This window comes from Corylus avellana, chromosome 5 (assembly GCF_965113065.1).
Source record: "Corylus avellana chromosome 5, dhCorAvel1.hap1.2, whole genome shotgun sequence".
Classification (NCBI taxonomy): Eukaryota; Viridiplantae; Streptophyta; class Magnoliopsida; order Fagales; family Betulaceae; genus Corylus; species Corylus avellana.
Genome location: NC_142494.1, coordinates 28,611,946 through 28,634,238, shown reverse-complemented (window position 1 = coordinate 28,634,238; position 22,293 = coordinate 28,611,946). Strand labels below are relative to the sequence as shown.

Genomic DNA, 22,293 nt, shown 5'->3' with positions numbered 1-22,293 from the left:
TTTGATGATGCGTATTGCATGAAAAAAAATGGACTATTGGTGCCACATATTTGTTAAAGGAGGACTTCTTTTTGTTGACTTTGTTTTTGGGAGATGAAGGGTTATTATATGCGATTTATTAATAATGGTAATACCAGGTGGAATGCATTATTAATAAAATATAAAGAAAATATTAATTTACTTCACAAGTAATCAAGCAAGTTGCAACTTCAATTTATTCCATCAGATTTTAATTTAACTATTTATTTTTTATTTTTTTTATTTTCACTTTACTCATTATGTCCAAAATCATATAAAACTGCTTATTTGGCTGGTATTCATGAGTTGAAAAATAATTTTTTAGGCGAAAGAAGTGAAAAATGCAAAACATATAAGGAGTAAATTAAAATTTGGATTTAAAAATCAATGAAATAAATTGAAATTGTGTGATTATATTTTCTCTAAAATATAATATTGGATGAAGTCTTGAAGAGATATAGGTACTGCAGATTCCTTTATCTTCTCTTTTTTTTTCTTTTTTTTTTTTGACATGTCTGCACAAGAGAGGGAGAGAGATTCGAACTAGTGGCATCCACTTCATTAAGTGTGGTCTTAGCCGATTGAACTACCTCTTGGGGACTATATTTTCTATGCTTTATCAAGTGATCAACTTTTATATCTCCAAGAGCCGATTTTTTTTTTTTTTTTAAATAGATCATCTTCATTTCAAATGAATATGAGTGATTTAATAATCAAGAATTTATTTTGTTATATCTAATGATATACATTATGCTATATGATGAATATATATATATGTCAGCACATCATTTAAAAAAAAAAAAAAAAAAAAAAAAAAAAAAAAAAAAAAAAAAACTGAATAAAATGACATCATACACGTGTTAAGAGCAATAAAATAAAACATTAACTATAAAATAATTTATCTCCATTTTAAACAAGTGAATTAGAAATTCTCGTCCGTTTTTCTATTACCGAAAGTAGTCGTCTGATGACTCCAAATTACTTTAACGAGCTTAAATTATTAGTAGGCCTGGAGTTCAACGGGTGAAGGTGACAATATGTTATTTACATACAGTATATATATAGCATGTTCATTTAAGAATAAATTTATGCCATGATCTGCTTGCGAAAAACTAATGAGGAAAATAAATCAATGGGCTTATAATACTCTAAATAAATAAATGATCTTAGAGAGAGAGAGAGAGAGGCATGTTCTTTTTTTTTTTTTTTTTAAAGAAGACTGATCTTATTCAAATAATTCTGAAAGTACAAATAAATATCTAGAGTCGAGGACTCTAAAACATCAAAGAGCATAGAACTCTAAACAACAAGTTGCAGTTTGCTCTAAAACAACAACATCATGGATAAATTCTGGGATCTCCTCCATCCAAATTCTAGAAACACCACCACTCTCAGCTGAGCTACCTTTGCCAATCCGTGCGCCATCATGGACAGATGAGAGGCATGTTCTAGGTCTTCGTGAAAGTCATGTATATTATCATGTCAACCACGTGTTTCTGCTTGCAGTGTCTACCTTCAGTTTCAAGTCATTTATTAATCGTCATAAATTTTGTCAAGTTTTAATTTACTTTCTCTATTAAGAAGAGGAAAGTGATAAACATGAATGAAATGAAATAAAGATAATTCTTTTTCTGCTTCGAATTATATGAAATGAAATGTATAAACCGTCCATGTATTTAATTAAATACAATAAAATAATATCTTAACTCGATCTTGAAATAGAGAGGATTCTATTGTGATAAGTGAAAACCATAGTTGTATTATAGGGAAAACCTTAAAGATGGCAATGGCACCACCTTGCAAGCTCAGGAGGCTACGCGTTGATCAAGTGTAAGCATGCAGGAGAAAGTAATTGGTGGACTTGTAACCACCCAAAACAGCGTGTTTGTTTTGCAGGGTTTCTATCACTTGCTTTTTAATTTTCTGTTTCGCTTTCATATCTTTTACGATAAAAACAATTCAACCCACCAACCCCTCTCCCCTTTCTACAAAGTTTACGTTACAAATTAAGCGTTGCCAGAGATTTTTACGAACCTCAACGTACACCAACAAAAGAAAAACGCTGCTCTTATATGTTCAACACTTGGAGTTTGTCATACATCTTTCAACACATACCCTTTCCTCATAAATGCCACCTTATCACCCTGAAACTGAATATAACTTTGATCTCCCTCTTTTGTCCCTGCTTTTTAATCTAATTTCCGGTTAAATAAAATAATTTAAGATTTTTATTTCCATTTTTGGTTTGTTATTATATAACTTTAACATCTTTTTTTATTATTAGGGAACATGTTTAGATTATTTGCAAATGCTCCTTGTCCTTTTTATAAATTTCAATATTGACCAACGGAGTTTAAATTTGGAAATTAAACATTCTTTTTCTGTTTGAGCTTTCTCGCCATTAATTCCTCCTTTGCTAACGAGTATATATATTTTCTGGCATAAACAATCTTAATAATTACCACATGTGGATTATTTCAGCCAAAAAAAAAAATTACACCATATATATTACATTTAATTTCTTTCTATAGGCAGTATTGATAAGATCGTGATATCTTGCATGTGAGCTAGCTTCAACGACCAAGTGCTGAATAATAAGGATTCTCCGGGGTACGTAGAAGTGAAAAGTGAAAACAGCATAAGAATCATTGCATAACTCCTAAAAAAAAAAATATTGAATAATGAGTTAAGTCCAAGAGATTTGAGGCTTCAACCAAAGAAGAAGCTGGTTAAAGGTAACTAGCTAGGTAAGCTTTGTTAAAATAATAATTAAATTTTAAATCATTATTCCTAAGAGGAAAGAGTTGATTAAATTATTTAATAACATTTTAATAAGTTTTAATGGAAATTTTCATGATATCCTAAAAAGATAAAAGAAAAAAAAAATCAAAGCGGGAAAAATATATGAAGTAGTATCAAAGTGAACGAAATTAGTCCTAAACACTAATATAAAGTACCTTTTTCTAATCAATACCGGAAAAAGGGATAATATAAAGTACCTAAGTATATATAATAATAATAATAATAATTCCCAACAAAAAACTAAGTATATATATCTAAAGACAAACAAAATGAAGTTTAAAATGCTTCTTCACAAAATTATACTTATCCTAGAGAATATTGCCATACGTACTATCACGGTTGATCAATCAAACAACGAAACTGAACTTGTACTTACCCTAAAAGGAATATTGGTGCAATATATAGTACGTCACTTACATACTACTTCATTGAATATTGTACTTGTGTTAGCTTTACTAAGGAAAACAATGCCTATAGTCTATATATAGAAAAAGGAAAACCAAGTATGGATACATGTGTTGTGTGTTGCAATAGATTTATGTACTTGTATTTCAATTATTAATTCCTAAAATACTCGTAAAGAAATTGTCCGTAAAATAAAAGTAGCACGCATGAAGACACAAGAATTACTTTATTAGTGCTAAAATGTGTTCGGTGTAACGCTTTTTGTTCGATTACGAGCATGATTACCGCGTGTTAATATGCCGTTTAATTACGAGCATGATTACCACGTGTAAATACACCGTTCAATTAACATTTCTTTTTCTTTTTCTTCCATTCATTCATTTGGTAACTTCTGAATAGAATCTTTGAATTCATTATCGCCTTGCCTCACCAGAAGTATTCTCATTGCATTTTCGTGCATAGATCAATTATAATTTATATGTGAAATAAAGAGTAGTGCATCTACCTTTTGATCCATCAACTGTGTTTACGAATCAAAATGCTTCCAAATTTTCCTCTATGCAAGGTAAGTGGGAATTAATCCAAAGTACGTTATGCTAGAGTAGAGGTCAATTTTGTTCATGATACATTGCTAATCCAATTAGTTTTCAAGAGAGAATGCAAGTTTTGGCTAACATTTTTAGTTTTTGATTGTGCAATTGACATTAATTTAAACAGTTGAAGTTTGTCACTCAATGGAGGTGTAAACGTATTGGGGATATTCCTTTCTTAATCCCTCCCAACGCCAAAGAAAAAGAATGATGTCTTCTATTCTTTGGAGAAACAACCAATGATGGAATGAAAGAACATCTATGAATGATTATTACGGGTCAAGTCCGGGTAGGTGAGGCTGCTCACTCCATTTCATTTCTTACATGTGAAAAAAAACATTAGCTTTTTATGTTTCACATGAATCCTCCATTGCTTGAGCAATCTGTTTGTTTTTTGCTAAAAGGAATGTTTTGTTTGAATGGTAGATTCATGACTCTATGCTCTTAAGATTTTCTCAAAAAAATTCGACATGCTTTATTCCTTTGCCTAAAATGATTTGATCTTAAGTAGGTCGACCTTTCAAATCGATTACTTTTTTTTCTTTTTCTTCTACTTTTTCAACACCCAGGATATATATATATATATATATATATATATATATATATATATATATATATATATATGATTTAATCAGTTTAACCATCTTATATCGGCTCTCATTTCATGCCCAGTTCAAGTAAATAAAATATTTCTTTGATCGACAAATATTTAGTCAATCAGCATGCATGCTTTATTCAACGAGGGGGCATTATTGAAGAGTATTTATCTTTTTGGCCCTTGAAAAATTAAATTAATTATATGAGAAGAAATCCAGTCAATTTGATCGCCCATATCATATTTGCTGGTGTCCAAAGTGACGTGTTGTTACTCAACTCTCAGACCAATAGAAAAGAAGGATTATAGAACGAGAATTGCTAATAAAGAAAAGTAATTACGGCTTGATTAACTTGATTAGCTTCTGATTAAGAAGGAAATTGTTTAATTCATTGAATGCATAAAAAATATAATACAAAATAGTATCTGGTCAAGCTGAATATAAATTTAACATATGCCAAATTTGAACACACTATAGTAGATAGAGTGAAATATAGACATGCTTAAAAAAATAATAACTTCAATTAGGTAATGGTGTAAATTGGGTCTTTTACACCCTTAAATAGGAAGTAGACTCCTGGGCTTGAAACACTAAAAAATAATATAATCATTCACATCAAATAATTTTTTTTTTCTTGACAAAACCACTAAAGCCAATCTTAGTTGGCTTTGGAGACTCTGGTGGGCGTAGGGTTATAATGAATGAAAAAAATATGTGGGATTGATTTGAATTAAAGATACGGCTTTTTTATTTCTATTGTAGTTTTGTATTTTCACATAATGTGTCAAATATTTATTGAAAGCAGTAAAATAGAGTTTTACATTATATCTTGATAGAAGGAATACTCAAAACAAAATACTTACACTTTTACGCCACTTGATATTCCTTCCTATTATAATATATGGATTCGGATTGGGTGCAATATTAAAGTTGTCCATTATAATTTCATTTGAGAGGACATCTAAACTTTATTCTTTTCAGATAGGAACCCAAGCAATCCAAATTTTGAGTGTCCTCTCACGTGCAAATGGACAATCACATTACACTCGATCCTTGTAGAAGAAGAACAAAATATGATACAACTTCTTAAAAGAGAAATCATCCTAAATTCGAATGGGGAGAAGATATATAATTCTTTCACTATTCTTGTGGAGAGATTGAAATAATAAAATGAAGATAGGTAATGTATATGGGTGTATGTAAAGTAATCATTAGTGAATTTGATCTTTATGAAGTTGTAGTAGTTTAGTAGTACTTTCCTTTCTCCAAATAATACAAATTAGGGTTCAACTCATTAAGTTATGGAATTCTTAGTAAAAAAGAAAGAAAGAAAAAAGGTGAAAAACATTAGAAGGAAAACTTGAAAAGATTTTGAAAACATAGAGGCAGATATTGAATTTTCCCAAGTCATGTGGTTAGGTTTGAGATTAGCAAGGGAAAATATTCCTGTACTACAAAATAATTTTCCTTATTTAGAAGACTACAAAAAATGAATAAAGAAGGGCAAAAAAATAAAGAAGACCAAAGGAAGGGGAGGTGTGACTGGATAAAAATCCGCTGTTGGAACAGCCCACTGGAAAGCCAAGCATGGCCCCTGGTTTTTTCACTCCCTCTAAAACCAACTCTTCCTCTGCCTTTCAACTAACCCTACCCCTTGTCCCCCTTTATAATCCCCGTCAATCCTCGCCCACCGTCTCCTTCATCAACAGAGATTCCAATTCTCAATTCTCAATTCTCTGTTCTGCTTTTACACCTCACCTGCATGTACGATACGGTTCTAGGAATACCAAACTGTGTAGTATCTATATGTACCTATCTTTCTCTCTTTCTCCTCTGTTTTCCCTATTTCTCGCCCATTTCATGAAAATTTTGGTCCTTAGGTCTATACCCAGATAAAAATTTTGAGCTTTGAGCAGTACCCATTTCCTCAATTTGTGTTTTGGTCAACACCCACATCGTAATTCTGCATTTTTCTGGGTGGTTTGGTGGGGGGGAGCCCATATTGAGTTTCCTATGTTAATTTGAGATTGAATGGGGATTGAAACGACTCGGGCTGATCGAAAGGGTAATAAGGAGTCACGTGAATTGCCCAAGGCGACAGACACGAATTCGAGAAGCAAGCCCAGGAAGAGCCGGCGACGGCACAAGAGGATGTCGCCGGTTCAGAAGCTATTCGAGACTTGCAAGCAAGTGTTTGCCAATGGTGGGACCGGGATTGTGCCACCTCCTGAAGATATCGAACGGCTACGAGCTGTTTTGGGTAAGTTTTGCTTGTTTATACACCAAGGTTGAATTGAATTTTGTGTTCAAATGTGACCTATTCATATGGTTGGGCATGAGGGGATTGAAATTTGATTGAATTGAAGCTTTGCAGGGTGTGCCATGGTTTCTGAGGGTAGTTTTGATTCGCAAGTTTTGTGAGTTGGTTTAAATTTGACTGTTTTCTGTTTTCATCTAAAACTTTGACATGCTTGGCAGCTTGGGCTTGAAAGCGGTTGAGAATTAGAAGTTCAGTATCCGACTTTTGATGATCATATATTAGTATGTCAATGTTTGAGTGGTATTTGCTGTTTCTGGAGATGTTGGTTTTATGATTTATGACAATCAATGCGTTTAAGTAGGGTCGATACCATTTTCTCTTTGAGCGACATGATCATGCATTAAACAACCTCAATCGAATTATCGTCAATTTATAGTTTTTGCACGATCATGAAATTCCATCCTCTTAACGGAGCATTTGGAGACCACATTGGTTCATTTTGTTTCCGTTGCCACTTCTTTTGAGTTCTTTATTTTTAAGTAGCGTACGGAATGTGGTCTATTTGGCTTTCTTTTAAAAGTTATAATCAGATTTTGGGAAATAATGTTTTCCTTTAGTTTTCGGCCCAAAAAGGGACAGCCGCTTATACGATGTGTCATCCTCTCTTGCCTAAAAAGCAGTCCCTGATTAAGGCAGGATTATATTCGTGGTCTTTTCTAATTAATTAATGATGTCTTGAAATTGGAAGTCTATGACTGAAAATATAGTATTATAGGACGACTAACGTGAGGGATTCTTGTGCATTACTGACATGAACCTTCTATAAAGCTGTGGTTTGTCCTTGATGCTTACTACCCTGACTTCATTTTTGCAGATGAAATGAAACCGGAGGATGTTGGCCTTAAACCTGAGATGCCGTATTTCCAGACGCAGGTGGCTCGGAGAACCCCACCGATAACATACTTGCACCTCTATGAGAGTGACAAATTCTCGGTATGTAAGCTTTTATCGGAGATGCCATCACGCATACTGAGACAAAGTCATTCTACTCTAGGAACTTTATTTTAGTTGCGGTTTTCAAATCTTTTCAATCAATGCAGATGGGGATCTTTTGCTTGCCACCATCAGGTGTTATTCCACTTCATAATCACCCCGGCATGACGGTTTTCAGTAAGCTTCTCTTTGGAACCATGCATATCAAATCGTATGACTGGGTGGTTGATGCTCCAAGTAACACATCCGCTGATGTGAATCCTTCAGAAAGTAAGTCCTTCCTTCAAGGTTATAACTTATACCATCCAGTCTTTCCTATACAATGTATAATTTGCATGTTCCTGAAGATGAAAACCCCAGTTTGAATTACTACTACATGCTTTCAGATCTGTGTGTCTGTTTCTGGTTGAGTAATACATGATGCAAAAGCTAGCCTCCTTAAAGAATGAGGTAAAGAATAATTACATAAGAAAGGCACTTGTGAAAATAGTAAAATCTGGGAAAGGTGTCCAGTGGAGGATGAAAAATATATAGTATAATATGTGCTTATTGTACCTTACATCTTGATACTTCAAGAAATGTCTCTTTTTCTTCATTACGGTTTTTTGGAGGCTATGCTATTATTAAGTCCTTATTGATGTTGTGAAAACCCTCCAGTTCATTAATCTCAGTCAAAAGTGTTTGATGGATCTGATAATGACTAGCATTATCCAGTTGGATCCAAGTATCACCTTTCAATTATAAATTTCATTTGACATGCCTTTGTTGATGCAGTCACAGCTCCTGCTGTTCGTTTGGCTGAGGTTAAGGTTGACTCCAACTTAACTGCTCCTTGCAACACCTCCATCCTTTACCCAGCCGATGGAGGCAACATGCATTGCTTCACAGCAGTGACACCATGTGCGGTGCTGGATGTGCTTGGCCCTCCATATTCTGATCCTAATGGCCGGCACTGCACATATTACCTTGAATTTCCATTCACCAGTTTCTCGGGTACCGCATTAATTGCTTCTTCATGTCCCACTTCGCCATAATTTTTCTTTGTTACTTAAATGGAGGAATGCCTTTTACTTGATATGGGAATCTTGATTATCTTTTTCTATTTGAAAATTTTAGTTGATGGGGTATCAGTGCCGGAAGAGGAGAGGAAAGATTATGCGTGGCTTCAAGAGAGGGAGATTACAGCTGAGGACTTGGCTGTAGTTGGAGCAAAGTACGCAGGACCAAAGATTGGACAGTAGTGATCTCACCCATCTACATCATATTCCCGCCCGTGCTGGCAACTACTGATGCCCAGTCCATGCAGCACCCAAACTTTTTTTTTTTTTATTTTGTTTTTTTCGGATGTGTATCTTGTTGTTGTTGTTTTTTTCTTCAGCTACTTTCGTTTTTTTTTTTTTTTTTTTTTTTTCTGTGGGACATGAGGCACAACCCACAAGGTGCTTTTTTTTTCTCTCTACAGAGTTTTATGTACATACTCTGAACAAAAAACAACATAGAGAAGTTCATCGGAAATGAGTATGAAAGTCCATTGGTTAATTGTCAGCATCATCTTTATAATGGGTCCTCCATTTCTTCTTTCTGAGGACAATCTATCTGCTAGTTCCACAGCGAAAATATTACGTGTAAATTGCGGTATAGTCACGGTAGCTAAGGAAGGTACCTAAATGGAAAAAGTCGCATGCTTGATGGGTACTTTTAGGACACAAACTTTTTGAGAGGGGCTTTCGTTGGGAGACCAAAGGTTCTTGTAGGCTTTTAGCATCGACCATGGACATTCGACAATCGACAGGGGTGGTCACCTATTTTGTCATGTCATATCTCAAAACTCTGTTCTGTCGTGTTCATCTGATGAGGCCGGGGATGTCTTGTACATTTCTTTTCCATCAAATGAAATGTTTGTTTTTTTTGGAGAAGATTGGAAGTAAAATGGCGTCTCATGTAGCTTTCTTTGACCTCATTCCATGCAATTTGACGAGCGATTACAGTGGAGAGATTGTTGGGACGAGTTGACGTGCCTTGGAGAAACTAATAACTAGGTGTTCAATCTCATAAACTTTCACAGTTGATAAGAAAATATTCATTCGGCCAGAGTAGGATTTAGGTGTGCTTGAGACTATATGTAGTAATTTAGTATAGTTGCCAGTTGGGATATCCATAATATATTGATGTTTCATAGGTGAATGATGCAACTCCTTACGCACGGTAAATTTCTGTACTTGTGAAAGCAGATTTGTGTAACTGTAATTTGAGACTGTTCCCAGGTGGTGCTGAATCTGTAATGTAATTCAACCTTGATATTTCGGCTTAAATAGGAAGTTATGGTTGTCGAAGAACTTAACCCTCAATATAACATGAAAATTCTTTCCTTTTTTTTATTTTTTATTTTTTAATTTTTTAAATGATATGAGTACGGAAATTCATGAATTGAGATCGCGTGCAATACTTAGAATAATGCACGGGTTCAATAGCTTTAATTTGAGCCATTCATTTTAAATGAATAGTCAAGATTTCGCTATAGCATACGCCAAATTAAAAATTTTAAACATTTTTTTTTTTTCCACGGCCTTATCGCCACTACCCCTACCAAATGGCCACCACCATTGGGACCGAGTGGGCCGATGTTGATGATATGATTGACTTTCATATAGAAGGAAGCCAGGGCACATATATAATTGGTGTGCACTGCTGTGGTTAGTGTGGTCATAGATGGGGGAAGTGAGGAGGAGGAAGAGGTAAGAGGAGAGGAGAGTGGAGGATGAGAGGTATTGGGAAACAAGGAACTCACACATGGAGGGACAATGAGGGGAGTGATAGAGAGCGGAGAACCACCACCAGTGGCCAAAGAGGTGGTTCGATCGCCCCCAATTAGCCTTTTCAGCTTTTCACTAACAATTTATAGTTTTGTCGTATACTTGAGGCCCCCAAAATTCATAAACCGCCTCAGTCTCCAGATCTTGAACCCTTCACACACAAAATTGGTCTTTGATGATGACTGAACCATTTGGCCACAAAAATGGTTAGGCCACCTCTCAAGGCCAGTTGAAGGTGTTCAAACCACCCCCTTAGGCCACTATAATGGTTCACTACTCATAATTAAAACAACTAAAGGGGTGATTGGTCACCCCTAGTGGTGATGGCGGTGGTGTAGTGATAAGAGTAACATTGACAATGTCACGGTGAAGGTAGAGGCTTGTGATTGATCATGAAATAAATGGTACATATTAGAAGTAAATTCCATGTATTGCATACGCACAATGGAAATCACTATTTGAGCCAAGTTGCACATATTTAAATGGACACCAAATAATGATTGAGACTTCCATTGGCATATAGTATTACAATTTGTATCTAAAAGCATTATCATATATAGACAAAGATTAGACAAATGTCTCGGTGGCACCTACATGGGCAGACTAGGAAACAAATACAAGTATCAGCTAGAAACCTTGTTTGACCAAACCATAGAAGTTCATAATTATCCGCTGATAACAATGTTATATATATATATATATATATATATATATATATATATATATGCATGCTAGTTAAATGCACCATGAATCCATAACACCAATTTCTCTTCTTTTTGTCTGTCCCTGTCTCTCTTAATGGCTTTCTGGTTCTTTGCGTTGATATTATTCTTCCATTCAAAGTGTTCTGCAGAGGTGATAACGGCCCTCCCAGGGCAGACCACCAATGTTTCTTTTAAACAGTATTCTGGTTACATTATCACAGATGCTCAGCATGGCCGAGCTCTATTCTACTACTTCGTCGAAGCAGAATCAGCTGACCCACTTTCACGTCCCCTGACTTTGTGGCTCAATGGAGGTAATTGACATCAAGATTGATTATCTTTCTTGCTCTATATATGCATGTCACTTCATCTTCCTACTTTGTTTAGTACTGTTTGATCAAATTTAATGATGCTAGCTAGGCCCTGGTTGTTCTTCGCTTGGTTTTGGCGCATTCATGGAACATGGTCCCTTCCAACCAGGAGACATCAATGGAACTCTTGTCAAGAATGAATATTCATGGAACTTGGGTAAATGTGTTTTGTAATGTCTTTATTTTTGTGGAAAAATTAATGTTTGCTAAACAGACTCTCCATATTAATGAAATATTTGGACAGAATCAAACATGTTATATGTTGAGTCACCTATTGGGGTTGGACTTTCCTACTCTAACACGAGCTCAGATTACTTGTGGAACGACACGCAGACTGGTATATATGCATTTCATGACTACTGTCGGTGGTTCTATGTTCTTCTGCACTTGGTAATATTTCTCAGCTTTTCAACACATGATTTCTTTTTCTTTTTGTTTTTCTCTTTTTGGTTGCAGCCCAAGATAATTTGAGATTTATTATAAACTGGCTGGAAGAATTCCCGAACTACAAAGACTCTGACTTGTTTTTAACCGGTGAAAGCTATGCAGGTAATTAGCTAATTATAATTAAGCGTCTAATTCACGTTTTTGAGGACTGAAAATGAAAAACATGATTAAAACCTTATTACTTTATACAAGTTTGATTCAACAGCCTTATTACTTTATACAAGTTCTTTAAATTCAGCTTGTGGATTTCTAGACGATCATTAAAACTCGAACTTTTTGTGACCATGACGTCTTTGGTTGCAGGCCACTACATCCCACAGCTTGCTGCCTTGTTGATGGATTACAACAAGAATCCCAATATCAAACCAATCAAGCTGAAAGCCATTGCTGTAATGATCAACAACTTGTTGAAACTAAGAGGACTAAAACACTCATTAAATCTAGAGAAGATAAGTGAAAAGCAGGATTAAACACACTAAATTATTATTTTTATTTCACGCACTTAAGATTAATGATTAATTAGAATACCTGCTCAGGGAAAAAAAAAACAAAAAAGTAAAGTTACTCATTTGTGTCATATATAACTCCCACAAGAAAAACAAATCCCAAATAACTCATATGGATGATAAATTCTAGGAAAAATTACAGTTTATCCCATAAAAGTTGACAGCGTTTTTCAATTTGAACACTAAAGTTTTTATTTTTGCAATCCACCCCACAAAGTTCCAAATTTTTTCAATTCGACCAATATTATCCCAAAATTCCCATATTGCCCATAATTTTTATTATTATTTTTTTATTTTTTATTATAAATAAATAAATTTGGGGGGGGTGCAAAAATGGCCAGATGGCCAAAGAGCCACCCCGAATTTTTTTTAAATTTTTTTTATAAAAAATAAAAAAATAAAAATTATGGGCAATATGGAAATTAGTTTTGGATACAATTGGTCAAATTATAAAAATTTGGAATTTTGGGAGGATGAATTGCAAAAATTGAAACTTTGGTATTCGAATTGATAAACGCTGTAAACTTTAGGTAAATAAACTGTAATTTTTCCTAAATTCTATGTATGTAACTCTCAGGTGAAGAAAAATAAAAGACAAACTGATCTTCAACTTAGTAACCTACGAGAATATCAAAAGACAAACTATTTAGCTTTAGCTATGTTTCTAGAATTATTGAAAATGAACTAGAAATAAATTTCTTAAATCAAGTTTAGTAAAAAATACCACAAGCATCTACAACGGCTTAGCCAAAAACGAATTCCAACAAATTCTCTATAAATACAAAATATCAATATTTTGTTAGATCGAGTAATGCTTGCCCATTTCTAGACAAGCACGTAACTTGTCTACTTAATTTCTTAATCATTTATCATCATTTTTAATTGCATGTCATTGTTTTCTAGAGGCTTCCATTGCTTAGTACTCAAGAGTTTTCCTTGCTGCGCGCTGATTTGTTATTGTCTTTTTGGTAGTTGATAGCGAGTGATACTTAGTACTTAATTTTTTTTACATTTAACAATGATATTTGTAGCTTGGAAATCCACTTTTGGACCTGGAAATAAGCGTGTTGGCCGGAGACTACTTGTGGTCGCGCGGAGCAATATCTGACCAAACACTGATGTTGGAGAAGACGGTCTGCAATGACTCAAAATATCTTCGTGAATACGTCCACGACCATATGTCTCAAGGATGCAATGACGTGTTCAACAGAGTTTCAGAGGAAATTAGCCAAGAAGTTGAACCTGATGACCTCCTTCTACCACAATGCTTGTCATCATCAACGTCGGCGGCGGAACAATTTATGCCCAAGGGGAAGCACGCCAAAATTCATGCAGCCTTTGCTGCGGTATACACCGACGGACAGGTTCCCAGAAGGGGAAGTAGCGGCGACCCATGCCTTGAAGGAAGGATATTCACCTATCTAAATAGGCCTAAAGTTCAGAAGGCAATTCATGCCAACACAACTCACCTCCCCTTCCATTGGGATTTCTGTAAAGGGTCTCTCTCTTCTTTTTCTTTTTTAATAATAGGAGTATCTGGGTTGAAAATTGCTAGGATTGTAGACATGATGCATTACGCCATATCATATTGTATAAGAGATTTTCAAGACACCGTGCAAAGCTGCTTTCTACACGAATCGGATAAAACTCGAGTTTTTTTTGCAGGCGTCTTATATATCAAGAAGATAACTTGGACATGGACCTCATACCCCTCGTCTCGGACCTTATTAAGGCTGGCATTCCTATCATGCTCTACAGGTTTTAAAAATCCTTATTTATTTATTAAATTTTAAGGTAGCAGCAGCTAATTCATGAGCTATTTACCATGTCCACTTGACATTTTGACTGGGAAATTTATGTGCTTCTTTTTACATCAAACAGTGGTGACCAAGATTCAAAAATTCCTCTCACACAAACAAGAATAATTGCTAACAATCTGGCCAAGGATTTGTCGCTAGTCCCTTTTACAAAATACGGTACTTGGTATGATAAACAGCAGGTATGCACAAGATTCTCTCAATCCTTCTTTTCAATCTTCTGTTTGGCAGATGGGAAAATGGATTAAAGCCCATTAACTATAAGACTATTAAAAGAATTATGGAACCAGCTCATCCCCCTAGGGCTCGATTTCACTGACCGAAGGTAAGCCCTTTGGAGTCATGTACAGTCACAGATTTTGTGAAAATTATAACTTTTTTTTTTTTTTTTTTTTTTAATTCTGTGAAAATTGAAAATTGAAATGGCACTGCAGGTGGCTGGATGGTCTCAATCATTTGGGGGCCTAAAAGACGGGAAGAATGTGACGTATCTCACATATGCAGTCGTTAGGGGTGCGGCCCATGAGGTCCCTTTCACATCTCCTTCACAGGCCCTCACATTGTTTCGGTCTTTTCTAAGTGGAGCCCCTCTTCCCAGGCCCAATCAATGATTTGTGGGTCGTGTGCTGAAGCCCATTTCTCAAATGGGTCATATACTTTGTCTATGGCAATCTACTATAATTTCTGAACCAAAAACACCCCCCCAAACAATAAATAAATAAATAAACTATATTAGTCATATTGTAATTTTCATTTTATTGTGCACGTTCCCTTGGAAATTGGAATTCTATGTTTTCCTAGCTTACTACGGTTTCCAATTGTCCTTTTTTTTCTTTTTTTGGGTCCTTGAAGCCTCATAAATAGGACTTGGAGCAAGCTTTTAGGGAAAACTGAAAAGTTGAATGAGCTTTGCAATAAAAATTAGAGTTAAATATCTATTTTAGTACTCGTGGTTTGTCTCAATATTAAACGGTCACTCTAGTTTACAAAAGTATCACAAATGATATTTGTAAACTTCTTATAAATGCAATTGGTTTCTCCATGCATGTTCCGTTCAAAAACTTAATAGTCTGTCACATCAAGGCCTATTAAAGCTTGACATGTGTCCCTTATGCCACATTATTCTGTTATGTCAGCATTATTTTTAATTTTTTTTTTTTAAATGTATATTTTAAGCAAAACAAAGCAAGGTAGGCGGTGGAGATCCCTTGCCTACCATCCATGGGGGAGATCCCTCCGCCACCCACCAAGGGCGGGATCTCCCTTGCAATGGGTCTCAGAGGAGATCTTCCCCCCGGTGCGCAGCCCTCCCACTACGGCGGAAATATCCTTGCCTCCCCTGTTGTATTTTTAAAAAGTAATAATAGTAATAATAATTCTAACATGGCAGAATAATGTGGCAAGAGGGACACTTCTCGGGCACTGATTTGATGTGGCAAGCCGTGAAGTGTTTGAACTGAACATTGACGAAGGGACCAACGAATATCTACCACTTGTGGTTCTTTTGTAAGCTGAGACAATTATATGATACCAAGGCAAATCATGAGTACTAAAAAAAAGTATTTAACCCTAAGATCTAAGAGTTGGACCAAGTAATGAACCAAAATCCAGCTAAAGCAAAAGAAGAAACGCTCTTTATCAAATGAACCAACACTCTAGTTTTACCAAGTAAATTAAATGGCCGATACCATAAACTATTCAGTTGGGTCTCTTTCGTAGCAGCCCTCCATGCCTATTTCTCTCTTCCTCTTTCAACTCTAATAAAAAAATGAAAGTTATAATTGCGTCCAACTGCTCAGACAATGAAACGGATATATATATACAACCCCATATCTCACATTCAAATGCTAATTTCAATGACTAATAATCCATACTATTGACCTCATCTCAATTAAATAACCTCAATTTGGCTTTAAAAGTCTCTTGTAGCAACGTCGACTAGGAAGAGTTAAACAATAACGGTTTTCATTATGTAATGCAATTGGACCACCATAACTCCCATAAACCCTTTCTCTCTCTCTCTCTCTCTCTCTCTCTCTCCACATATAGTTTTGTGTAATTAATTATCATTTAATTAAGAGTAATTAGTAATATATGGAAGTGCCAGAAGTTCAACTTGCCCTTGCGGACGTCTTGGAAAATGGGAGTCATATTGATTAAACTTTAGGTCAATATTTTATTTTATTTTTTTAATTATTTCAATGAAAAGTAGTGCAAAGACATGTTTGTTGACCCCTTCTTCCCTCTTCTAGTCTTCTCTCTCTCCTTTTTTTTTTATAAAAAAAATAATAATAAATAATAAATCAAAATTGGCCTGTTATAGTCTTCTCTCAATTTTGGTGGAGAAATATTATATATTACACCCGCATCTTATTTTTTATTCGGTTAATGTACTAGTGCTCATCAATTTTTAGATTTTTTTTTTTTTTAAACAAAGGCTAATCCATGAGTTAATGAGCACCGTCACATTTGCTCAATAAAATTAATGAGGGTGAGATAAGAGTATAGTATATAGCATTAACTCTCTTTTAATTACATATTATCTTGACCATTAAAACTTCAAGACATGAATAATACCGCTCTGTTAAAATTTTGTATAAATCAAACAAAGAAATTAACGAGTTAATATATATTTGAGATGTCTAAATTAACTACATGCAATACCTAAATATCTCCAAGAGGTGGCTCCTCTAATTTTCTAACTTAGGGTTAAACACATGAGGGGTTAACTGCTCCTTAGCATGTATCAAAGTCCTTGACATCATAAAATTTGTATGCATTGACTTCTATTACGTACCAAACGCCACCATGTTCAGATAATTTAATGTTGCAGCCAATAGAAGAGTACGTAGGAACAGGATCCTTAATATTTTATGTCATGCAGGGTAAGAGCTCTTAAGTAACTAAGATGGCCACCTTATATAATACAAACACTTCACTGTCGTATTCATTATATTAATTAACCTAGTTTAAGACATGTTTATAGATGCCATTATTAATTATGATCTTTCAGATTGACACCATGGCGAGTTTTATATTTATATATATATATAAAGCTTAAGCAACAGTCATCTCAAAGTTTCAAGTGATGTAAATATATTAATCTTAGTTTCAAATGGATGAGGTTTGTTGAGCAAATCGAAGCCAATAATTAGTAGTCGTGGTACTCAGATCCCGATCGAAGTGCATTGGGGCCAAAGATGATGAGTCTTAAATTTATAAATATATTAATAATATTATTGGGGTTGGGGGCATTTGGATGTTCAATGAAAGTTGAAAACACTTCTTCCTACAACTTTATATATATATATATATATATATATATATATATATAATAGCATTTATGCAGACAACTTTACTGTGTGTCACGGAGACATCAAACCTAGTCACTAAAAAACCTATGGACTCTCGGAGTTTGTTCTTACATGAGAAGATTGAAGTGTTTAGAGTTAATCTTCGGAACTCCTAAAGACACAAATGATTTACTAAATATCTTATTAAATAACTACGTATTCCAAAAATTGAAGCCGATAAAAAGTAATAAATTTAGTCATGATTTAACAGTACTCCGAACCCTCTCATTTTATGTATTGACTCAAATTCTTCATCGATAAGTGAGGTCCAATACGTAAAATATTTAAATAAAATAAAGAGTAATGATGGAGTCAATGTTTAAATTCAGAACATTAGGCGTAAAGAATAATTGTCACTATGGTAAAAGCAGCGAAGGAGATTGCGTTTAATAAAGCACTATTAGCAGAGATAAAAAACCAAGAAATCAATAACTTGGCAGCGGATAGAGACGTGATTCGTTAAAATTGTTAAAGTAATGGTTAAGTGATTCAATTTACGTATTCCTTTAAGCTTAAGCTTTTGGGACAAGTGGTGGATTTAACATGGTATCAGAACCAAAAGTTTTAGGATTCACCCCCATTTAAGTTAAAATGTTTCATGTGTTGGGCTTCACCTATTAAAAAAGAGTTGAGCCCACACGTGGGGGAGTGTTAAAATAATAATTAAGTGATTAAATTTACTTCTCCCTATAAGCTGAAGCTTTTGGGATAAATAATGATTTAATAATAATTTGCTATAGATCTAAAACTGATTGGAACAATGGCATTTCATAGATATTGTCTTGTAATAACCTGAGAAGCTATTGTGTGTGTCATAGATAATGCTTGGATTGTGAAGATTCCAAATTATACCTTTGGCATTGTAGGAAGCATTTTGCCTCATTTAATTGTTATATCAATGAAGAGATAACTCGTTCAAAAAATATATACCATATTACACTATCACTTATTTTAAAAATTTTAATCATTTAATTAATATATTATAATAGTTCTTAATAATTTCGAAAGTTAAGATCATTGTATTACCTAATTAAAACCATAATAACCAAAAAAAAAAAAAAAATCAATAATTGATGATAAGGATCAAAAGATCAAACTAGCATGCAATAATATCTTTAGTAGATTTATGCTTAGAGAGATTATTTCTCGATAATGTAATTTTCTATTTGATTAAATTTATAGAAATCATAGATTACCATTGAAAAGGCTTTCACATGCTCTATTAGTATATAATAAAATAATATTATCTGACACTAACATAAAGACTATATTTTATCGGGTTTTTGGATGACCGATATTGATATTGACAGATGAAGCTAATTTTTTTTTTTTTTTTTGACCTATCTGCACAAGAGGGAGAGGGGGATTCGAACTAGTGACTTTCGCTTCATTAGGCATAGTCCTAGTCGATTGAGCTACCTCTTAGGGATATGAAGCCAATATTATTTAATAGGTAATGATCAATATATGTGGAGAAATTGCTAAAAAAGGTTGTTATCGGCACCTCAAAAAAAAAAAAAAAATGAAACACTCACCTATATGCATTTAAAAATTACAGAATGTTACCCCAAAAGCCTTTAATTATGTGTATATATTCTTGAAGTACTTGTAGAGGTAAATTTTGCACTATTAATTAATGCGATATTTTTTATATCAATAAAGTGAATTAAATTGTCTCTAGCATTTTTTTTCATCATGTAAGTCATAAAATTCTATATATATTTTGCTCATTCGATTGATATATCACATTAAAAACCATATTAATCAACCAATTAACCAAATATATAATCTATGATCTTAAATTAACCATATTAATTTATATATATAAATTAGGAAACAAATATATATATATATATATATATATATATATAATTTATGATCAAACTGACTTAGTCCATTCTAGAATGGACTCATCGAAGTACTAAAGTACATGCACTTGAAGAATTAATGACGATCCAACGGGAATATTCAAAAGATAAAATATTAATTATCAGTATATTTACACTAAAATAAAGTTTTTTAGTTGATTAAAGTATTATTTTGTTTATGAAAATAAAATGATATTTTATCACTGAAAAGACTTCAAAGTGCTCTATTTGTAGTAGTCTTCATTAAAAACATAGAAAAAAAAAAACAGGGCAAAATTATATATGAAACAGGCCTTCACCAATACAGTGTGGATCCTCAGAGTCATAATGGTACTATAAAATCAAAATATTCATCCCATTGAAGGAACAATGAGAAAAAAAAAATCACAATGAAAATTGTTTTCATATTTTACTTTTTGGCGCTTGGAATACGAAAAAGATACATGGTTTTGGCAAGGTTATAATGATATATACGCCCCTACAAGGGCAAAGTTTCACTATCATATACAGTGATTGACCTGTTATATCTCATCTAACTCATGATATAATTTATTCTTCCTATAAGTTGAAAGAAGTCTGCACAAGTTAACCGAAAAAATTCAAACTTAATTACCAAAAAAAACTTTAACAAACAACTAAACAAGTAAATGATTCTCTATTTTATATATTCTGCCAAAAAAACAAAAAGCTGAACAAGTAACCCAATAAAGAAGAAAAGGTAAACAACCAAACCGTTGTATCAACAATCAATATAATGTACATAGAAAAAAAAAATCAACATCGTAAACGACACTTGTCATTTGTTTTCACTTAATTACCATTTTTTTTTTCACTTATCAAAAAAAAATTACTTGTAGAGACGGAACGGAAATTGGAGCAGGCGCCGCGCCACAGCTCTCCATTTTGAGAATTTTCCATTATATATATATAATATTAATTTTTTTTTTCTTTTAACTTGAGTGATATCTACAAAAAATATCTTTAAATATTCAGTATTTACCACCAAAAAAAAAAAAAAAAGAAGAAAGATCGAGTTGCAGCGTTTGATTTCAGACTCGTTCTTGGAGGGCAACTTGGTGATAGAGAATCCTGAAAACTGTGATTAATCTAAGTCCCCCCTCCCCACCCACCCCCCCACATATGAATGGAGTGCTTATATCTATTATATTATTACGGCATGTTATACACGAGGAGGAGGTCAAAGACAGCAGTTTTTCACCTCCTAGTACAATAATTAGCTTCTAAATCGCAAAATTTGACCATGACATTAATTGAAATCTTGCAAAGTGTTACATTCTATACATGCATTCGTCTCACCCACCATCTTTTTAGACTAATGTGACGGTATCTAACAGCTCTTCAATTTTATTCTTTACCAAAGTTTGGTCAAAGATATGGTTAATGAATACTACCACATTAGCCAGTGAAATGAGTGTGAGATAGGGGCGTAGGATGTTTACTTTCTTGCAAATATTTAGAATGGCATTGTGAACATCAATAGTTGGGGATGTAAAATTTAGCATGGACATTAGTGTCTGCCAAGTATGACGTCTTATAGACATGAAATTGGAAGGAAAGTTTTCAGAACTTGAATTGAAAAATTGTTACTAATTATCCTAAAAGTTTAACTCAAGACCTTGGATTTCCGGCACTTGAATTGAAAAACTCTTCTGCATATATGATATTTTAAATAATCAATTATCTCAAAAAGCTTAGCTTAAGATCTTGGTTCTAAAATCATGTTAAAATATTAATTATCCAAAAAGCTCAACCTAATAATAAAAGAATAAATTTAATCATTTAACTAATACCCATAAATCCATGGGGAAAGCTTAATTACACTATCAAAAGAAAAATGATATTTAGTAGACTGTTATACAATTGTCATACAACTAGAATGACGTGACTGTGAAAATCAGCCATTCATTTTTCTTTTTTACAACCTCTTATTATTTGTTGATTCAAATGCTAATTTTCACTGTCACGTCATTCTAGTTGTACAACATTCGTATAAGAGTTTACTAAATAATATTACTCCTGCCAAAATGTAAAATTTAAAAGGGAATACTTTTATTTAATAAATTATTATATGACAACTGTGATTAAACTTGTATGACGTAACAGTAAAAACAGTCATTAGATCAACATTCATAAAAAACAAACAAAAAACTAAACATTGATTTTTACTAACACGTCAACTCACTTTTATGACAATTCGCGTATAACAGTTTACTAAATAACATTATTCATCAACTCATCAAATAATAAAATTAATAATAAAACAAAGAAGGCTACGCAATTGACAAATGACACAAAAGAGGGTACCTGCAGCCAGCTGGGCTACTAGGTTACTCATAGAGACTTTGACTGTTAGCCCTGTGACATCGGCTATGCCCAAGCTTCAACCATACTACTATAACAAACAGCTTTTGCATTACTATTTTACTATATATTACACAATAATAGGCTTCCGAAAATCCAGCTCTCTCTCTCTCTCCTTAAAACTCATTTCTGTCTCTACTGCGAAACGTTGAAACTCAATTCTTCATATATTGTTTAATCTTTTAACAAATAATATAAAAATAGTGAGAGCGTGGTTGGGGGGTGTTGACATTTTAGGTGTGACTGCGTGTTGGGGATAGATGAGCACTAGGATTTCTATATGTTTATACAAAGTCTGAAATTAGCAGCAGTTGGTTGTTTTTATGTATATAAAGCTTGAAGAGCAAAGGAGATCTACTTCTCTACAA

The 22,293-nt window shown here is 33.7% G+C and overlaps 2 protein-coding genes across 2 annotated transcripts; both read left to right on the top strand.

The window, feature by feature from the left end:
- Nucleotides 1-5,708: 5,708 nt before the first annotated feature.
- LOC148586022 (2-aminoethanethiol dioxygenase, putative (DUF1637)) lies at nucleotides 5,709-9,442 on the top strand. The gene is made up of 5 exons (XM_088516964.1): nucleotides 5,709-6,671; nucleotides 7,546-7,664; nucleotides 7,772-7,934; nucleotides 8,439-8,657; nucleotides 8,781-9,442. The coding sequence occupies exons 1-5, from the start codon at nucleotides 6,443-6,445 to the stop codon at nucleotides 8,903-8,905; spliced, it is 855 nt and encodes a 284-aa protein (XP_088373090.1). The 5' UTR covers nucleotides 5,709-6,442; the 3' UTR covers nucleotides 8,906-9,442.
- A 1,833-nt stretch (nucleotides 9,443-11,275) lies between these two features.
- On the top strand, nucleotides 11,276-14,933 carry LOC132182190 (serine carboxypeptidase-like 45). The gene is made up of 9 exons (XM_059595377.2): nucleotides 11,276-11,495; nucleotides 11,602-11,709; nucleotides 11,797-11,889; nucleotides 12,009-12,101; nucleotides 12,303-12,388; nucleotides 13,537-14,003; nucleotides 14,171-14,263; nucleotides 14,387-14,504; nucleotides 14,757-14,933. Exons 1-9 carry the CDS (start codon nucleotides 11,276-11,278, stop codon nucleotides 14,931-14,933), a joined length of 1,455 nt encoding a protein of 484 aa, XP_059451360.2.
- Nucleotides 14,934-22,293: the final 7,360 nt, after the last annotated feature.